Source organism: Hevea brasiliensis, chromosome 8 (genome assembly GCF_030052815.1).
Source record: "Hevea brasiliensis isolate MT/VB/25A 57/8 chromosome 8, ASM3005281v1, whole genome shotgun sequence".
Classification (NCBI taxonomy): domain Eukaryota; kingdom Viridiplantae; phylum Streptophyta; class Magnoliopsida; order Malpighiales; family Euphorbiaceae; genus Hevea; species Hevea brasiliensis.
This window is the reverse complement of record NC_079500.1, coordinates 23,710,710-23,730,581: the sequence shown is the minus strand read 5'-3', so window position 1 is coordinate 23,730,581 and position 19,872 is coordinate 23,710,710. Positions and strand designations below refer to the sequence as shown.

Here is a 19,872-nt window from a genome sequence, read left to right as displayed (position 1 = left end):
GAAAATTCAAAGAAGGACAAGATTATTAAATATATTCCTAAAAGAAGGTACAATAATCCACAATTCTTTAATCTTGTTCATTGCTTTGTTTGATGCAATTGCTAATATTCTTAAATTTTAATCAACTCACTTTGGTTCAATAACTTCTTGATTACTAATTAAGGATTGAATTTCTTGTTTGCGAAATTTATGTTTAGATGACCCAAGATATATTATGCATAATAAGACCCACATATTAAATAGAAAAATTTATATATTTATATTTTGGATCATAATAAATCAGTATTATTTTTATATTACTTGAGTTTTAAATATGTTACCTGAATTATGATCCGACTCAAAATTTTAGTGTTGTAACTCAATCAAAATAAAAAAATAGGATTTGTGACCAATATAAATATTATTGTATTTTCTACCTTTGCATTAGATTTGTGAAACATTTGAGAAATACACTAGGATTATGTTTGAGAATTTTGAATAATTATAATTTATTTTTTTTTATCATATGAAACCTCTCGTTTTGTTTGTGGATATAAATCTTATAGTCGAATCACGCAAATTTTATATTATTTTTTTTCTATTTTCTATATTATGTGATTGTACAATTATTTATGTATTTTAAATTTATATGCCTACTATAACAATCAATCAGATCTAAATAAATTTTTACCATTTATTTGTCATCATTTGTTTTTATGTTTAATGGATAATCAATGAAGAAAATATATTTATTGGACATTGGATAAACGTAATACATAATTATTTTGAAAATACAGAGCTCAAAATGTGAATATGAATGTGTGTCATTTGACAAGAATGCATCTGGCTGGTGATCCCTCAGCACCAAGCAACCTCAGAGGCAAACAGTGGACATTATATAGTCCTGGTTTAACATTGTCGAGTTTTAGGCCCTCCACCAGAATGATTTCCTGTTACATTTTTTGCAATGTCAGTTTCAAAGTTTTAACATCATCTTTGCCCTCTAAATCTGAAACTAAAAATCCATTTAAAAAAAATCATAGCAAAAATTATTATTTAGTCCTTATATTTTAATAAAATTAATTATTTAATTTTTTTATTTTGAAAAATATACTATTTAATCATTCTATTGTTTAGTCCATAAAGTATTTGTCCTCTCGTTATTTCAAAATGCAAATTATTTTTCCCAACTCAACTATTTAGCCCTTATAATTTGAATAATATAACTATTTAGTCTCTGTAATTTTAAATTTATTAACTATTCAGTTCCTATCTTACAACTATTCTCTCTTTTTTTTACTAACATGATTAACAGAAAGGTTAACGAGAGGGACGAAATAGTTCACTGACTTAAAAATAGAGAGACTAAAAAGTGTACTTTTTAAAATAAATGAACTAAGTTTTGTTAAAATGTATAAGACTAAATAGTAATTTTCTCAAAAACATATAAATATATATGAATTGGTCAACTAAAATAGCACATAAAAGAAAAATTACCCTGCTTTTAAGGAAAACAAGATGTGTTGGAATGGCTTCAGCATAGGCAGCCACAGACAAGTAATCAATTCCTATATTTTATAACAGGAAATCTGTCAGTTATAATGGAATTCATTCTATTGAATGAAATCAGTAAGATTCCATTTGGATAGGCTTGAATTTTAAAGGATGTGATCTTACCAACAAATTTGATGTCTGTGTTCTCAACTAGCCATTTTGCTCCATCCTCCAAGAACCCAGCATAGCTTGTGTCAAACTCCTTTTTGAACATAAGCTTCCTGAAAACAACCTAATTAATCTTGCTCAAGAACGCCATCATCTCATTTTAGTTATACTAATACACAACTCAAAATGTACCAAACACAGGTTCCTGCAGAACTTTCAACTATGGTTCAATTTATGTGGTCTATTTACCCTGTAAAAAAAAAACAGGGTTAATGGTCTATTTACCCTGTAAAAAAAAAACAGGGTTAATCATTTCAACTCCAAATTTTTGTCCTAAAAGGTTACAGAACAGGCCTGCTACCCTAAAATGGCATAGTTTAGCCTAAATTTCAATCTCACTCTACAGCTGAGCCAACAATGTCCCATGAAATTGAAGTTGAAATTTGTATAGCTTAAACTAGTCTACAGTGGAAAAATTCGAGATTTCGTTGGAAGCATCAGAAGAGGAAATACAGAGAGATGAGACAGAACGTATCAATTTCCTCCGATAGCTCAATACCAGTCATCTCAGCTTAGAAATACAGTAAACAACACTCTTCACATGAAACTAAACATCCTATAAAAATGATCCACATTGATGATTCTTACCTGTCAGTGTTTAAAGTTCTGAAAAGCACCCGGCGTACTCCCTTGGGAATTTCCAAGGACTTCATAACTTCAGCTGTAATAAGATTGCAAAAAGATATTGGATCAACTCCACAATATTGCCAAAGAGCTTGGAAACACCACAGCTCTAGCTGCAAATCATTCTAATCATTCATGGGTCACCTAGCTTCTCAAATATGTTCAGAAAGAAAACACCATCTAGCTACAAATAGCATTAATATCATATATCTTATCAAAAAACATTAAACCCAAAAGAATATAATAAAAAAAAACTACCTGTTATATTGCTTTCCCTTGGAACATCAACTAACAGTGCTGGACCTGTTATCACCAAGAAAGACAACAAAAATCATTAGTCACAATTGCAGAATTACCCATAAACGAAGTTCAATTTGATCAAACAGTGATTGGGTACTCAACGGTGGAGTGATTGTCTGAGTGCAAGAGTAATTAATGATTACAAGGCCACTCCTAATCACTTACCGAATCATAAAAGCAAATATAAAGAACACTTAAATTAAATTTAATACAGCAATTATGACCATTAACCAGCAGCACTGTGTTCTTAGTTTGTTACCATTTAGAACCTCTAAGTCCAGAGTATCAACATCGAACCCGGCGTCGTAATAGTGATCGTAAACATGTCCCGGCGCATCCACATGGGTGCCGGAGTGTACGGACAACTTGAATTCTGAGAAGTTGGCCATGGAGCCATTCTTCAAGCTTTCAAAGAGGCGGATAAACATTCCTATACCCTCCTTGGAGTCCCACGACGGCATGTCGCTTACGTACCTGTGGCTGATGTCTATGATTCTTCCGTTGCCGTACACTTCATTTCGCTCAGGGAAGAGGAGGAGGTCGTCGTCGGTGGAGCTTGCACCGCAGCCGCAGTCATCGTCGACAGTGGGGTATGCGGCGTCGGATGAGGAAGCGGTGATGGAATGTAGCAGAGTGAAGAGGAGTAGGAGGAGGAAATAATGGCGTTGGATCATTGTTTTTGACTTTGTGATTTTGCTGTGGAGAGGGAAGAATCTGTTGTGTGCCATCGGAACTGAAAGGCGTTGAAAATTTTATAATGGATGTCCAAAGGATTTGGGCTCTAATTAATTATATTATCTTTTCCCTGTGTGACAGCCCTCGTGACCTAACAAGGTTACCGCTTGTATTGTTCAAAATTGTTTATTTTTCAAAAAGTATACTTTCTTGAAAAGTTATTTGTAAAGCATAGGGACTTATTTGACTTTAATTAGAAAATTTTGTCTTTATTTAATCTATAAAACTTTAAAAGTAAAGAAAATTTTATAATTTTTTATTTGAATTGATAATAGTAAGGTGCATTGATTAGGATATTTTTATTCACGTTTTATGACCAAGGAAGGATTAATTCTCTTTGAGAATTGGACATAATTAAAGTTTAAATTTCAAGAATTAAAATTAAAATAAAGTGTATATTATAAATATTTTTATTTACAAATAGAGTATTATGGGATCAACTTCTTTCTTCAAACTTGATGAATTTTGAATAAATAATCTTAAAATACTCTCAATAAGTCAAATTTTAGTTGATTTATATTATACGATAGCATTTATTTTAGTTTATAAGCGGATCAAAATAGTTTATAAATTTTAAAATAAATTTATATATTTATTTATAATATATTTTAGCTTATAAATTAAAAAAAATTGAGGAAAAATTTTTATTTTAGTATTTAAAAATTTTATACTTATAAGTTAATTTGACTAAGTAATCTATCATTATTCTCATTTAATCTTTAAAATTTCACCACATACCTCTTTTAATATATTTTTAGTAATTTTAATAATAAATATATTTACAATTTATTTTTTAGCAAACACATAAACTGCTTATCAATTACTTATAACTATCTTAATCAAATACATAATTATTTAAAATTTTAAATATTTACTTAAATTAACTTATAAATAATTATTTATAAATTAATTTTTATAAATTAAGTCAAACACTCCCTAAATAATTTCAAATTTTTTCTATTAACTCTTTGATAATTTGTCTAATAATGCAGCTTTTTCTTTTAACTTGAGCTATGTACCTAGTATGGCAATCTTTTCTCGTGGCATTTGTTTAAGGCCAATCAATTTGTTTGTATTTAATGAGTCAATAGAGTTATAAAAAAAATTATATTAGATATTACAAATCCATTTTACTTTTGTTTAATTTCTATGCCAAACTTAGAAATTGTTGCATTTTTTTAAAATAAATTTTCTGGCATGTCCAACTTTTCTTAACTCTATATAGTTATTCAATAGACAAATTGACATTAAACAAGTTTTTAAATAAAATAATTATATCATTAGAAAAAATGTCGAATTTTTCAATATATATATATATATATGACTTAATACAATATGTCACATTACATCAACTATTTTCATTTTCCTTTTTTTGCCAAGTTATTTTTTCTTAATTGCGTAAACAGTTTTCTCCTTCTATAATATCATTTTTTACTTAAAAAAAAAAAAAAAAAAAAAAAAAAACCTAAACTATCATTGTATGAGCTAAGAGCCTAAGATGATTAGCTAGTGTCAGGTGCTCATTTATTTTTCCTGTTATTGGTTGGTAATATTTTAATTTAAATATGCATTTAGATTTTTTTTTTCTTAACTACAAAATAAAGAAAAATGTGTCAGTGGAGTGTCATCATTGCGTGTCATCATTGCATGTGCCCTCAATTTTATTATATCATGTCTGAATGTTGAGCTGGCGAAGTTATGTTGATGGATCAACAATTAATTAACAAATAAATTAAATACAACATCGGTTAATATAAATAAATAAATATAATTAATTAAATTTTAAGTATATAAAATTATTAAATTAATTCAATTAATTTTAATTTTAATAACTTTTTATGAAATTTAATTTAATTTTCTTATCAATATTAATAAAAAAATTATTTACTAATTGAACTCATAAGATCAATTAGGTCACATCGATTATTGGTTTAACCATTGAGTCGACCAGATCATATTAAGTTATTTCTTTATTTGGTTCAATTATAAATTTAGATCGATTTGAGAGTGGTTCAATTCGAGTTTAATAACTATGTTTGCATAGGCCTAGAATCGCTCTATTTTTAGACAATTTTAGGGTAAATTATAATTTAGTTTTTGAAATTTGATAAAAATTTTAATTTAATCTCTGTATTTTTAAAATCAAGTAATTAGTCCCTAAAATTTTACAAAACCTATAATTTAATCATCTTGTCTAATTTTCTATCCAATTTACCATTAATATTTATAGCAAAAATAATCAACATGCTTCAACTCTAAATATTTGCTCATTTAAATAATTTAGTCCATGAGATTCTGTATTACAAACAATATAGTTTAAATCAATGGATTATTTTGTTTATAAAGTTTAAATCAAATGTCTATTTTATCTACAATATAAAATTTTAGGGGCTAAGTCATTTCAGTTAGAAAATATAGAGTTAATAACATTTTAGTCATTTTTGCTATAACTAATAGCCAATTAAATAGAAAATTGGATAGAAAGATTAAATGGTAAGTTTTGCCAAATTTCAAAAATTAAATTATAATTTATTAAAATTTTATTAAAATAAATTTAAATAAGATATAAATCAGGTTTAAAATACATTTAAACTTGAGAAAGAATATTATATTTTTTTTAATTTAAGTAGCTAAAGGCATATCATTCATCTGACAAGTTTTATATTCAAATCTTCACTTCTATAATCTTATAGAAAAAAAAATTCAAAATAATATTTATAATGAATTTGGATCAAGTTAAAATTTTATATGTTAAATATTTATTACCCCGAATCTATTTATATAAATAATTAATTAAATAATAAAAATATAATTTCCATAGATTATTAATTAAAATAAATATAGTTTTCACAAATTCATTAAAGCAAATTAAACAAATTAAGAAAACAAAACCATAATTAATATCCACATTACCATTGAGCACCTCCAAGTCCAATGTATCAATGTCAAACCCAGCTTCATAGTATTCTTCATAGTTATGCGAAGGAGCATCAATATGCGTGCCAGTGTGTGCAGATAGCTTCATCTCGGAAGCATTCACAAGAGAACCATTTTTCATGCTAGCAACCAACCATACAAATTGGCCGAGCCCATCTCTGGAGCCCCATGTCGGCATTTTAGCATTCACCCTTTGGGTGATATCAAAGATTCTGCCATTACCATACACCTCTCTTCTCTTTGGAACAGGAACTCTGGGGACTGCTAGAGTTAGTACGCAGCTTGTGCATAGTTGCAATAGAAATAAAAGCTGGACTCCTCTCATAGTTTTTGCTGCAGCTGCAAGGAACAAGGGATCTGTGGCTTCTAAATAACAATCGAGTTTGCTTTATATATATCAGTTTTCAAATTCCTCTCTTATAATAAAAAATTGTGATAATTTTTGGGAAAATGCCAAACATTTATATATATATATAAGTGAAATCTACTTATTCATGTATTGGGTGCATAAAAACTTTTCCTATCTAATTAATAAGAAATAAATGAGTCAGAAAATAATACAATTGAATAAAACAAAACAGAAATTAAATGCATTTAAATATTGAATAATTAATGTACAAATTAGAGATGTGTCAAGAGAACAATTCAAAATGCATAAACAGCCAAAGTAGAAATGGTTCAAAGCAAAGATACCGATGCACAACACGTGAAAAGATTTATATATATGAAGAAAGTTGGCCGGCCTCATGTGAAACTTCTAGGGATCTGGGGCTCGCTGCTATGCCGGCCTCTTGAGTTTTTGTATGGTTAGGGCTGTTGGTTTTGGTTATTGATTATTAAGACAATGGGAAATTATTATATTTAATATATATTCTAAATTTTTTATTTTAAATTATATAATTAAATTTTGTGGATTTATAAATGTGACAACAAGCCAATCGTTATGGGATTTCAAATATTTTATATTTGCACCGTGTATAGAGAGTGTAAGAAAGTAAGGTAATATAAGATTTTTTTTAATGTTTTATTTAGAGGAAAATAGAGTAAATAATAATTCACTAACTTTATGTTGTTTGAATTAAAGATGTTAGAAGGTAAGTTAAAATGTAAAATTATAAAAATAATTTTAAGAAAAATTATTATTTAATCCTTATATTTTAAATAAGAAACTAACTATTTGATATTTGTATTTTACTTTTATTAAATTGTTTAGTCTCTTTATCAAATTTTTTATTAGTCAATGCTAGTCAAATTATTATTTTATCTCATTATTTTAAAAAAATTAATTAGTTAATCTTTATATTTTAAAAAAAATTACTATTAGTGACTCTATTTTAATAAAACTAATTAATTAGTTTATATATTTTTAAAAAATTCAATATTTTAAAAAATATATTCTTAGAAAAAATAAAAATTTTACTATATGAAAATTAAATTTTACATTTTTTTTAAAAATTATTCAAGCATTTTCATTCAATTCTTTAGACATAATTTTTGTATTTTTTTTATTTAAAAATAATTTTCTTTAATTACTTAAAAATTTAAGAAAAACTAATTACTCTTTTTGTGCAGATAATTTGTGCTATTTTTATCAAAAGTTAAAAGTAAATAGAGAATAAGAGGAGAAGGGTATGGGTATAAAGGAGAATAAACATGGAGAGAAATTAGAGATGGTAAAAGAGAAATGAGAGAGAATGGGATTAAGGTAGTTTAAGTATAAAAAATAATTATTTAACTAAACAGTTAATAAAATCAAATCACAAAAGATAATTAATGTGTTTTTCTAAAATATAAGAGTTAACTAATTAATTTTGCTAAAATATAAAGATTAAATAGTAGTTTGACTAGTATTATTTAATGAAAAAATTGACAGAAAAATTAAATAATTGAATGAAAGTTAAATATAAAGACTAAATAATATATTTTTAAAAATATAAAGACTAAATATTTATTTTTATTAAAATATAAAAATTAAATAATAATTTAATCATAACAGTGAAGAGATGTATCCTAATATTAAAATATATTATAATTATTTTTTAAAAAATAATTTTTATGAGAAACATTAATTTAAAATATATTAATTATAATTTTAATATTTATTATTTTTAATTGATAAAATTACTATAATAAGTATTTTATTATTATTTTTTCCTAATATTAATTTTTTTAATAATTATACTTTAGGCTATTTTTTTTTCATTTCCTTTTGTTTTATTCCTACTAAATCATGACGTAAATAGACTGAGGGTAACATTTTCCTTTAAATTTGCTTTATATCCTTTTTTTTTTTTTTTTTTGCGTTGTTTAAAGATTATATATTTTTGAGGTTGTAAATTTCCAGTTCAGAGCTTGGACAAATAAATTCTTGAGGGTCTTGGAGTGTGTGATCTTCCAGCCATTAGATGTCAAAGCCTCAAAGGAAATCATTGGATTTAAGATGCGATGTTTTGTGGTGGCGTACGGAACACATAGGAGCTTTTTCATATGCTATTCCACCTGGACCACCTGCAATTCACAGAGGGCCTGAAAAAAAAAAAACTATAGAGGAAAATTTTTTAAATATATATATATTATTTATTCTTTTTATTTAAATACAATTAATTATTTAAAATTTTTTAAATCGGTAATTTTCTTTTTTTTTTTTTTAATAAATTAGCTAATAAAAAAAATTAATTTACCCTGGAAGAAAGAATGCTGCTCAAATTTGCTTAGAAATAAAATGTCCAATAAGGATGGTTGGAAATCGACTTCATTTTCGACAAGGATGGTTGGAAATCGATGATTCAGTAAGCATGGCTAGCTAGGCTCCGCAGGGTTGAAAAAGAAGAAGATGGGAGGGAGAGGTTTTCACACTTTGTGGCTCGTATTCATAGGATTCTCTAGCCTGAAAGGATGATGGGGAGAGGCAGAGAACTGAGAGCCTAAGACTAAAAGGAAGATGGGGAGAGACGGAGACTGAGAGCCTAAGACTAAAAAGAAGATGGACAGCATATGGAGAACTAGAAAATTTAGACTTTAGGTATATATATCAGCAGTAACATAAATGAAACGACTGTATTTTACGCCTTATTAGGTTAGGTGATTTTTCTAACTTTTTTTCTTTAAAATTAATCCATCCAAATAAAATTGAAATCTTCAAAATTAAAATTAAATTAGATTGAATTTTTAAATTAAATTAATTTGATCGATTATTTCAAATTAAACTGAATATTCCTCACCCTAGTTGACATGATTCATAAATAAAATATATATAATATTCATCACTATGCAAGAGATTATCACTCTAGCAAGAAATCAATGTTATCGGATCCAGTTTGACTAGCGAACTAGTGATTATGATAATATATTTAATTTTATTTTTATTTTTAATATATAATCAATATTTTATAATAAGAAGATAGTTCCTCGTTTATAATTTTTTTTTATTTTATGTATTACTTATAAGTATTGAAAATAAAAAATATTTCAAAATAATATTTAAAATTTGAATTTCTTAATATAAATTTAAAAATATCACCAAGACATATGTAAATAAAACTTAATGAATATTGATTGTTTGATTTTAAATAAAAATTAGTTAATTAAACTTATTTATTTATATTAAATTAAATTAAATTTATAAGCATTTAAAATTTTAAAAAATTATGTGTTTGATTAAAATACTTATAAGTAACTGATAACTAATGATGAATTTGGTAAAAAAAAAGTTCATAAATATATTTATTATTAAAATGACTAAAAATGTTATTAAATGAAATTTATTATGAAATTTTAAAAATTAAATAAGAATAATATAGTAAAATATTTAGTTAAACTAGCTTATAAATATATGACTTATAAACATCAAAATGAAAAATGGAGTCTCCTGCTAATTTTTTTAAATTATAAGCTCAACTCATAAGCCTAAAAATTATTATAAACAAACAGATTAACTTGTATTCAGAATTTTTAAGTTAATTTGACCAGCTTATAAGTTAAAACGAACACCTTCTAATTAAATTAGTGACTTATAACTCAATCCCTCATGCGATTCAAGCTTCAAGCTGAATCTGATACCCATGCAAGAAACAGTTAAAACAAGATGAACATGAATGAATCAGAACCACAAAATGTGAACATGTCTAGTAGCATTAGGTCTAAGTCTTCACTGCATGGAACAAAAATGCTTGAGATAATTACAGGAACACAGCACTCATCATTTGATAAGAATGCATCTTGCTGGAGATCCCTCAGCACCAACCAACCTCAAAGGTAAGCAATTCACATAATATATTCCTGCTTCGATACCATCAAGTTTTAGGGCTTCTGCGATTATGATTTCCTGAATCACATTAGCACTGTTTTAGTATGACTCTCAATAATTTCTTTCCTTCAATATCCCTAGCCATGGAAATCAAAACTGCAAGATTCCTAATATGGGGTAGAGAAAACCATAATCTGAGAATTTAACAAATGTTTAATCCTTTGACCGGATAGAAACAGAGTTTCTACTGTTCAACTACACAACTCAAAGTGCCCACTTAGCTCTCTGCATAAGAAAATAGACTAGACATAAGTCGTTCCAAAAGCTAACTCAAAGGGGAGAATGCCCAAGATTTTATAAGAGACACCTTACTCTTATCCCAAATCAATGTGGATACTAACACACTCCCTCACATGCATGACAGAGCTTTAATGCCATTTTCTTAAAATGGGTCAATCCATTTATTTATCATTATATTAGAGTCTCCCGTGCTGGGTCTTCCATAAGTATTTCGTGCCCTAACTAGCTCTAAGTATTAGCCCTGAGCGTGAAAGAGAGTGTTAAGCATCAACTCGTTTAGGTATATGAGTAATTGTGTTCCTTGTAAGACATAGGCAATTCTCCCCCAGTCCATTTTCTTATCTCAAGCTACAAGTGGAAGTTGATATTCTAAGACACTTAAAAAAACCTGAATTTTCATGGACATTCAGCAGTTGAATCAAAATTAAAACGCTTGAAAATTTGATTAATGCCTTACCTTGCTTTCCAGAAAGACAAGATGAGTTGAAACCATCTCACTCCAAGCACCAACAGATAAGTAATCAATGCCTGCATTTGAAAACAGAAAGACAAGTTGTATTATTCTTGCTAGAGCTCAACTCCATGGGATATTTGAGATACTTGAGCTGGAAACCCGGTTGAGTCGAGCTCAAGTAATATATTTGTATTGACTCGACTTCACTTGATAGATGTATATTGTCATGAAAATTTACAGGGAAATCAGGTTAATAAGAAGTCAATAACAAGATTATTGAAGGCTAATAGCTTACCAACAAGCTTGATGTCAGTGTTCTGTACCAACCATTTTGCACCATCCTCTGTGAATCCCACAAAGCTTGCGTCAAACTTACTTTTGAACATAAGCCTCCTGCAATTCATCAATGTTGTCAAGATAAATAAGGCCGAAATTCAGCAGTAGCATTCTCTCTCTAAATAAGAAATCAGGGGAAGTAAAAAAAATGATAGAAGAAATGTTCTGAAATTTACCTGTCGGTGTTGAGTGTTCTGAAAAGCACTCGAGTTACTCCCTTGGGAATATTTAAGGACTTCATAACTTCAGCTGAACACATTACAGTATCGGGTTTCCATTCATTTTAATTAAAATCATTTCAATTTTCTTTTTATTTGTTCATGTTAAATAATCTAGAACAACACAATAAGGGAACAATGCATACCAGTTATGTTTGAATCTCTTGGCACATCAATCAGCAGCCCAGGACCTATTCAAATAAATTAAAAAAAATATATCCCATATTGTAATAGTATTAAGGTATTTTAAATTTTTCTCAAAAAATTAATATTTGGTAAACCTCATTGAAAATTAATTTAAAAAGTTGGAGTGATTAACATATTCATTCACAAAGCAGTCGCTAGAGTTGTTTATTATTTATTACCATTAAGCACTTCAAGGTCTAGAGTGTCGACGTCGAACCCAGCATCGAAGTAGTGATCAAAAAAGTGTCCCGGAGCATCGACGTGTGTGCCGGTGTGGACGGAGAACTTCATCTCCGAGATGTTTGCGAAGGACCCATTCTTCATGCTGGCGGCGAGCTGAAGGAATTGTCCCAGCCCATTATCGGACCTATAAGCCGGCAAATTGCTTGTGTATCTGTGGCTAATGTCGAAGATTCTTCCATCGCCATATAATTCTCGGCGGATTGGTGTTAAGTTGTCGTTTAGGGAAGCGGACGCAGAGGTGTCAGCGGCTCCAGGGACGGTGGGGTAAGCTGCAGTGGAAGCTGTGGTAGAGATGGGAGAGAGAAGCAACAGCAGGAGAAAAGAGATCATGGTTTTGGTTTCGGTTTCAGTTGTGGCCATGGTGAATATAAGCAGAGTTGCAGAGAGAATTTTGGCACTTTCTATACTCTCAAATTTACAGTTTTGAAGAGAAACGGACTGAAAAATTACAGTTGGGGAGCATTTGCAATTTGTTTCTGTCAGCGTCCTGAAAGAAAATAATTGAAACAAGGAAAATTCAGTTTTTGGAATTGAGCCACTGAACTTTTCGATATTTTACTATTTTCAGTGAATTATTATTTGTAATTTAGTCCTTAAATCCTTTTTAAATGTTGTGGATCACATCAACTGGTGTGTGAAAGGCGCCTTAATTGCGTCTGCGGAAGAAAAATGTGCATTTTATATCATTAATATTTTTTTCAAAGAAAAAGGATAAAAACAAACCAAAACAAATAAAAGGAAAAATGGCTTTGGGCTGGTGAGTGAACCAGGCCCAATAGCACTAGCCAGACCAACACACACCAGCCTACCGCATGCTAGCCCAGCTCAGCGAAGCACAGACAAAGCTTGTTTATACTCAGCGCACCTTAAGCACATTAAAAGCAACGCATCGTTTGCATCAAACTTCTTTCCATTCATTTTTCCGCCTTTTGCAGTCGAGATTTGTAATAAGGCTCGATTTGCCTGGAATATGGGTGGCCACGGTTTGATTTCGAACCAAACCTAATTTGATCAAAATCAAATTAAAATTGATTAAAACTAGAATTGGCTTTGAATTGGATCATAATTATTCTGTTACAGTTTGATTCAGCTTCATATTTTTCAGAAATTATGAACTGATGGTTCTAAACTAGATTAAACCGATGACTTTGAATTAGATCAAACTACTTGTTTAAATACAAAAAAACTCAATAAATATCTTATCCTATTCCTAATTCATTTATATATATATAATTATTCTTTACACTTATTTTTAATTCCCAATACTCTCTCATTTTCTCTCAAATTCTTTAAATAATTATTTTCTACACTCTTTTTAATTTCCAACACTCTCTCAATTTTCCTACTTTATTATTTTATAGACTCACTGAAATTTTCAATATCATCTCAATTACTCTATTATTATTTTATATATATGATAAAATTTTTAAACTCTCTATTTTATTTTTTTTTTCTCTTTCATATATTTTTTAATTATCAAATTATCATAAAATTTTAGAAAAAGGGTTCAAACTTTGATTCCTCTAAATTCCAAGATAATACATAGGTAAAACTAAATTCATATACTTTTTTTAATTTTTTTAAAAAAATAATTTTATTTCTAATTTTTTAATCACGTTTAAGTTTTTTTTAATTAAATTTTTCTTAAAGGTAAATTAATTTTATTTTTTTTTATTTTATTTTGATTGAAACATTTCTAAAAAAAATTAAAATAGTTTTATAAATATAATTTAATTCTAAATCAATAATTTTTTTTTTCTAATTTTTTTTATCTAAACTGTCATTAAATCACCCCTAAATCACCTTCCAAATTGTTTGGAAAATCATCTTGCTATTTGGCTAAGATTTAACGGTTTAGAAACCGTCTTTCAAACTATACCATAGCGATTTGGTTCAGGTTCATAATTTTATTAAATTTGAGCTGATAATTTAGGAATCATAACCAACGATTCTTGAATCTTGGCCATCCCTAGCCTAGAGTGTCCAAATTAGCTATTTTTATTTTTTTAGTTTAATTTAAAAATTTTAATATATGTCTAATCTAGTTAAGATTGACAAATGTGTAACTCATTCACCACTTTGGTGAGTGAGTTTTTTTTTTTAATTTTTTAATATTTTAAAAGTTAATTACTTAGTTAATTATTTTTTAATGTCAATTATTTTTAATGTTAATTAAATAATTATAATTAGTTAATTTTTTTATATTTTACTTTTTAATATTAATTAAAAATATGGAAATAAAAAATAATATTTTATATTTTTAATTTATTTAATGATAATATTCTAATTTTAAATTAAAAATTAAAATATAAAATTAATTTTTTAATTTAAATATTTAAAACTAATAATAATAATAATAATTTTTAATTTTAATTAATTATATAAAAATAAAAAAATATATTTTTTTTTAATTTTCAATTTAATTAAGTATAATTGTTGTAATTTTTATTTTTAATTAATTATATGAAAATATTAAAATAATGTGTTTATATTTTCAATTTAATTAATAATATTGAATAATAAAAAATAATATTTTTATTTTTATTTAATTAATTATAAAATATAAAAACTTAATATTAAATAATAAAAAAATAAATATTAAGGAAATGGCGGTATAATCAAATGAAGTAGATTAAGCTAATTTGATTTTAAATCTAAAATTTTTAGGTTAAATTGAATCAAAAATTAAAAATTGACTAAAATGGACCTAAAAAAAAAATTGAGCTTTATTCCGTTCGGATTTAATCGTCCTTCCATTAATCGGTGTTGTGTGAACCTTATAAACTTTTTTCCAAATTCCCATGAACTCAAATCATCAAAGCCCATAAAACTTTTTTAAAAAAAAAAGACTTAATTTGTTGTACAAAAAATTTGTGTGCAAAAATATACCAATGGGGTAATTTGATAAATTTTAAACACCTTTTAGATGTATAATATCTATTCAATCCTTTATAAATATTTCATATTGGAGTTTCAAAATTTGTAAATTCTCTCTTTTTCTATTTTTGGTCATCTAATAAAATATTATTAACTCTTTAACCTATCAACTCCCATCAATTATTCAATTAATTATACACCATCTCTTTAACCTATCATAACCCACCATTATTCTAATCAATAATGACTTATTCCAATTTCTAACTCCATAATGCTTCTCAGGAGACTCCATTTCTCATCTCCTTTATTTTTTTTTATTCTTTTCAAGTCGAACCAATCTCAACATCTTTTTTTTAGTTTCTTTTCTTTTCTTTTTTTTTGTATTTTGTAAATTATTAACAACAATGTAAATTATGAAAAAAAAAAACTAAAATGACATTTAAATAAAAAAAAATTATTTAGATGGAAAATGCTAAATCTTAATTCAAGAATGATAATTTTTTGTTTGGTTTTTTGAATTTTTTCCATCTCCAAAACTGAACCAAATAAATTGAAAATTTCAAATATCAAAACCGAACTGAATTTTTATAAAAATCAAATCAAATTTTGAATTAATTTAATTCGGTATGTTATTTCAATCTGAACTGAGTAATGCTCAGCCCTATCTAATTGTTTAATTGATAAAATTAATTAAGATGTATTTGATCATAATTATTTGATTTATTATCTAATTAATTATGATTTACCTGATTAATTAATAAAATACTCTATAGTACTTGATTATGATGTAATTTATCATAGTCACTTGATTTATGATCTACTTGATTAATTGATAAAATACCCAATAATATTTGATCATGATGTAATAGTTAATTAATTTATGATCTGCTTGATTAATTGATAAAATATCCCGTAGTACATGATTATCATCTAATTGATCATAATTACTTGATTTATAATCTAATTAATTATGATTTACTTGATCAATTGATAAAATCTCTAATAGTACTTGATTATGATCTAGTTTATTATAGTTACTTAATTTAATATCTAATTAATTAATAGTTATTAGATTAATTGATCTAATTGTTAATAGCTACTTGATTAATTCATCTAATTGATTATGATGTAATTGAATATAGTTACTTGATTTATGATCTAATTGATTAATTGATCTAATTGTTAATAGTTACTTACTTAATTGATTTAATTGATTATGATGTAATTGATCATAGTTACTTGATTTATAATCTAATTGATTAATAGTTACTTGATTAATTGATTTAATTGTTAGTAGTTACTTGATTAATTGAACTAACTGATTATTATTACTTCAAATTAGATTATAATATAAATGAACTAATCATGTAATTTAAATTTTAGGTATAAAAAATAATTTGAGGAAAGAAAGGTGAATTTTGGTGCATGTTCGAGTCATACGAATGCAATTTTCAATTTTTTTTTTAACAGAAAGGTGAACCGATTAACCCAATTGGGTTCAAACGGATCAACTCCAATTTGCTGAATAAAGAGTTTGAAACTTGAACTAAACTGGTGATTGGTCCAGTTCTTGGTTAAACCGGTCCAACTAGCCAGTCCGATTCAATTTTAACAAAATTGTATGAAATCAACTATGATTGGTAGAATTTTTGGTATGGTTAGACATGATTGGTTGAATTTTTTATAGGCCATGATTAGTTGAGAGATTAATGGGAGTTATTGATTGATTGAGAGACCGGTGAGAGCTGATTGGCCAAAGAAGAGGAGGGCTATGATTGGTTTAGCCTAAATGTTATAAAGGTAAAGTAGACATTTCACCTTATTTGTACAATTTTTATAAACAGATTTTTTTTTACCAACAGTTTCCAAAAATCTTGTTAATTCCTATCATTTGGGCTATCTCTGCCAAAAGTAGCATCTCCCTTTGACTTTACCAACTCACCAACTTTTCATAGCCAACAATTGCATAGATTTTCCTGATGGTAGGAGGTAGATTAAAAAAATACCCTCTCCCTTATGTCCTTCTCAATATGTGGTCATCAAAATAGAATTTTGGCGAGTACTATAACTCAACATGCCACCTAGCCTTTAACAAGTTGATGATGTTTTTATTGTTTCAAAACTTTGCCATTATATGGCGATACCACCCATGAGCAAATAAAGTGTTCTTTGCATAGGAAAGAGAAGGACTCCTCTCTCTCTCTCTCTCTTTTCTTTAACACCAAGCACTAGGCTTTCTTTCTGCTGGTTTCTCATGGTTAGCCCCTGCCCCTTCCAGGCAAGGGATGTCATTTCTTTCCTCCTCCTGGACATGGGTTATCCTCTCCCTGCCTCAGAGTGTGGCATTGTAGATAAATAAAGTTTGCTTTTGTTGTGGCAGATCTAGGATTGTATTTGCGAAGGATTGGGTTTTATCTACTAAAGTTTGCTTTTGTTGTGGCATATCTAGGATTATATATGTGAGGGATTGGGTTTGGTTTCCTTTTTAGTATGGTTTACATTTAGGTAGCCATGGAAGCTATGGTCACCAGTCTAGTTTTGGGTTTGAAAGGTGAAAGGGTGAAGAATCTTTATAGAGAATGAAGAGCCTCGATTGGTGGCATCTCGCTGGGTCCTAAATGGTTGACCCATAAGGTGCGAGTGAAACACCAATGAGCCTTACCACCTCCATCCTTAGCTGAATTCAGAGATGATTTGAGGCTTCTTGCTCTTTCCTTGAGTTCTTCCATGGTAGTGTTTCAGTTTATTAATGGGTTTTTAGTACTATTACAGAACTTAAGTTGTTTTTTTTTTTCTTTTTTTAGAGACTTTCTTTAATAGGCACTTTGTCGTTGGGTCTCCTTGATGCTTGTTTGCTAGTTTTTTCAACCCTACAAGTGCACAGATCGCGAATAAGTAATAAAGTAGTGAGTAGAGTATCATCCCACAAGGAATTTAACTAGTAAGTACTAGACTACACAATGATTTTGGCTGTCTAGGCTATCGAATAAAATGGGGGAGTGAAATTTGACTATTTTGAATACTGGGGATAAAAAGGGTAATAAATTTAAAATGGAATAATCTATTTTGAAATAATTCCATAATTAAGATTTCACACTTTAACCTTATTATGGATGTAATCTTGTCTATTCATTGGATTGAGAATCGTTTGCGTTGATGAAAATTAATCCTAAAATATCGTAGGTCCTCTCTCAATGCACCTAAGGTGTGTCTCAATTAGAGCTAAACCCTACTTTCGTAGGTGATCAGTTTTAATAAAAACCCTTTAAAACCTATGATTAATTATGGAACTCCACAAAGGTTATCAGCCTATCTCTAGGTCAGATTTTCTAGGTTCAAAATCTTGATTTTCTAATATCAATCATCACCTTTTAGGTCTTCAATTAATATCTATAATCAACACTAAGTAAGTACCAACACATAGCATACATTAAGATCGCAAGAAATTAAATCAAAAAACAAATTTCAAATCCAATAAATAAAACTCAATATTTATCCATAATAATGATTATAAGAATTACTCTCCTAATTCCAGAATATGGAAATTACTCACTCATGGCGAGTTCAGCAAACATAATAAAAATAAAATAAAATAACAATAAAAATTCGCTTAAAGAAATAGAACAAAAGAACCGAAGAGAATTTGCAGCTTTGATCTTGTGGAACTTCAGCTGAAGGCTCCTTGATACTAATACACTACTCTTCTAGGCGGCTATGAAAAAATGATGAAGGTGTTATTGTCCAGCTCTGGATCCCCCTTTTCTACTTTCTGCTACTTCTATTTATATTCAGTGCCTAGGGTTAGGTTTTCAAAGTCCCAGAAGCATTAAAAGTCTCTTCTTTCTTTCAAAAACTGGAGCTGGAGCCAAATCAGGAAACTGACTGTTGGCTGATACACGGCCCGTGTGTCACTACACGGCCCAGAGCTGTGTAACTTACTGGAGCTTTGAAGACTGCATCTCGTATTGGCACAAACGATTACACGGGGCATTGTTGGTTACACGGGTCCAAGTACATGACTCGTGTTCTTTTGCTTTACAGAGAGTTCCTCAATCCTGGCTAGGCAGAGACTTACACGGGTCTCCATGGTTTACATGGGTCTGTGTACACGACCTGTATTCTGCGTTTCTTCCTTGGCTCTTTTAGCTTTCCCCTGGCAGAAGGTTACACGGGTCTGTGGCTTTGATTGCACGACCCTTGTAAAGTGTATCAGTGGCACTTCTCTTTCCTTTGGTCTTTCTATGCTTCCTTCTGCACTCCTATATCTTGGAACTTTATCCAAACACCTAAAATGATGTAGAAAACATGAAATTTAGAGTTTGAAAATGGAATTTATAAAAGTTGATGAAATTAATGATTATGCATGAGATTACTTATCTAAATGTTGTGAAATAATATATAAATGTGCTTAAAAACATCTATATAATACAAGTGTATCAAATACCCCCAAACTCAAACTTTTGCTTGTCCTCAAGCAAATTAAAACCTTGTTTTAGAACACATTTTAAGGGATAACTTAGGAACACGACCAACAATTTGATATGCACATAATTGAACTCCTCCAATCCTTCATACTATTTACCCTCTTTCAAGGCATAAGGGTTCCAATAGCTGCCTGCTTAGAACTTCACCCCCCTTTATGGTGTTTTAACTAGTTATTCCTCTATGCAAGGCTATTAATAAGTCACAAATAACCTGTTTTATCAGAATAGATT

General features: G+C 28.4%; 3 protein-coding genes across 3 annotated transcripts; all 3 read right to left on the bottom strand.

Moving 5' to 3' along the window:
- Positions 1 to 714: 714 nt before the first annotated feature.
- LOC110636660 (cyclase-like protein 2) lies at positions 715 to 3,381 on the bottom strand. The gene is made up of 6 exons (XM_021786456.2): positions 2,885 to 3,381; positions 2,584 to 2,628; positions 2,290 to 2,362; positions 1,657 to 1,754; positions 1,477 to 1,547; positions 715 to 929 (listed from the first exon to the last, which is right to left on the bottom strand). Exons 1-6 carry the CDS (start codon positions 3,351 to 3,353, stop codon positions 804 to 806), a joined length of 882 nt encoding a protein of 293 aa, XP_021642148.2. The 5' UTR covers positions 3,354 to 3,381; the 3' UTR covers positions 715 to 803.
- Positions 3,382 to 5,599: 2,218 nt separating this feature from the next.
- On the bottom strand, positions 5,600 to 6,622 carry LOC110636673 (cyclase-like protein 2). The gene is made up of 2 exons (XM_058150753.1): positions 6,274 to 6,622; positions 5,600 to 5,655 (listed from the first exon to the last, which is right to left on the bottom strand). The coding sequence occupies exons 1-2, from the start codon at positions 6,620 to 6,622 to the stop codon at positions 5,600 to 5,602; spliced, it is 405 nt and encodes a 134-aa protein (XP_058006736.1).
- Positions 6,623 to 10,371: 3,749 nt separating this feature from the next.
- Positions 10,372 to 12,809, bottom strand: LOC110673093 (cyclase-like protein 1). The gene is made up of 6 exons (XM_021836113.2): positions 12,217 to 12,809; positions 11,998 to 12,042; positions 11,810 to 11,882; positions 11,593 to 11,690; positions 11,301 to 11,371; positions 10,372 to 10,621 (listed from the first exon to the last, which is right to left on the bottom strand). Exons 1-6 carry the CDS (start codon positions 12,638 to 12,640, stop codon positions 10,496 to 10,498), a joined length of 837 nt encoding a protein of 278 aa, XP_021691805.2. The 5' UTR covers positions 12,641 to 12,809; the 3' UTR covers positions 10,372 to 10,495.
- Positions 12,810 to 19,872: the final 7,063 nt, after the last annotated feature.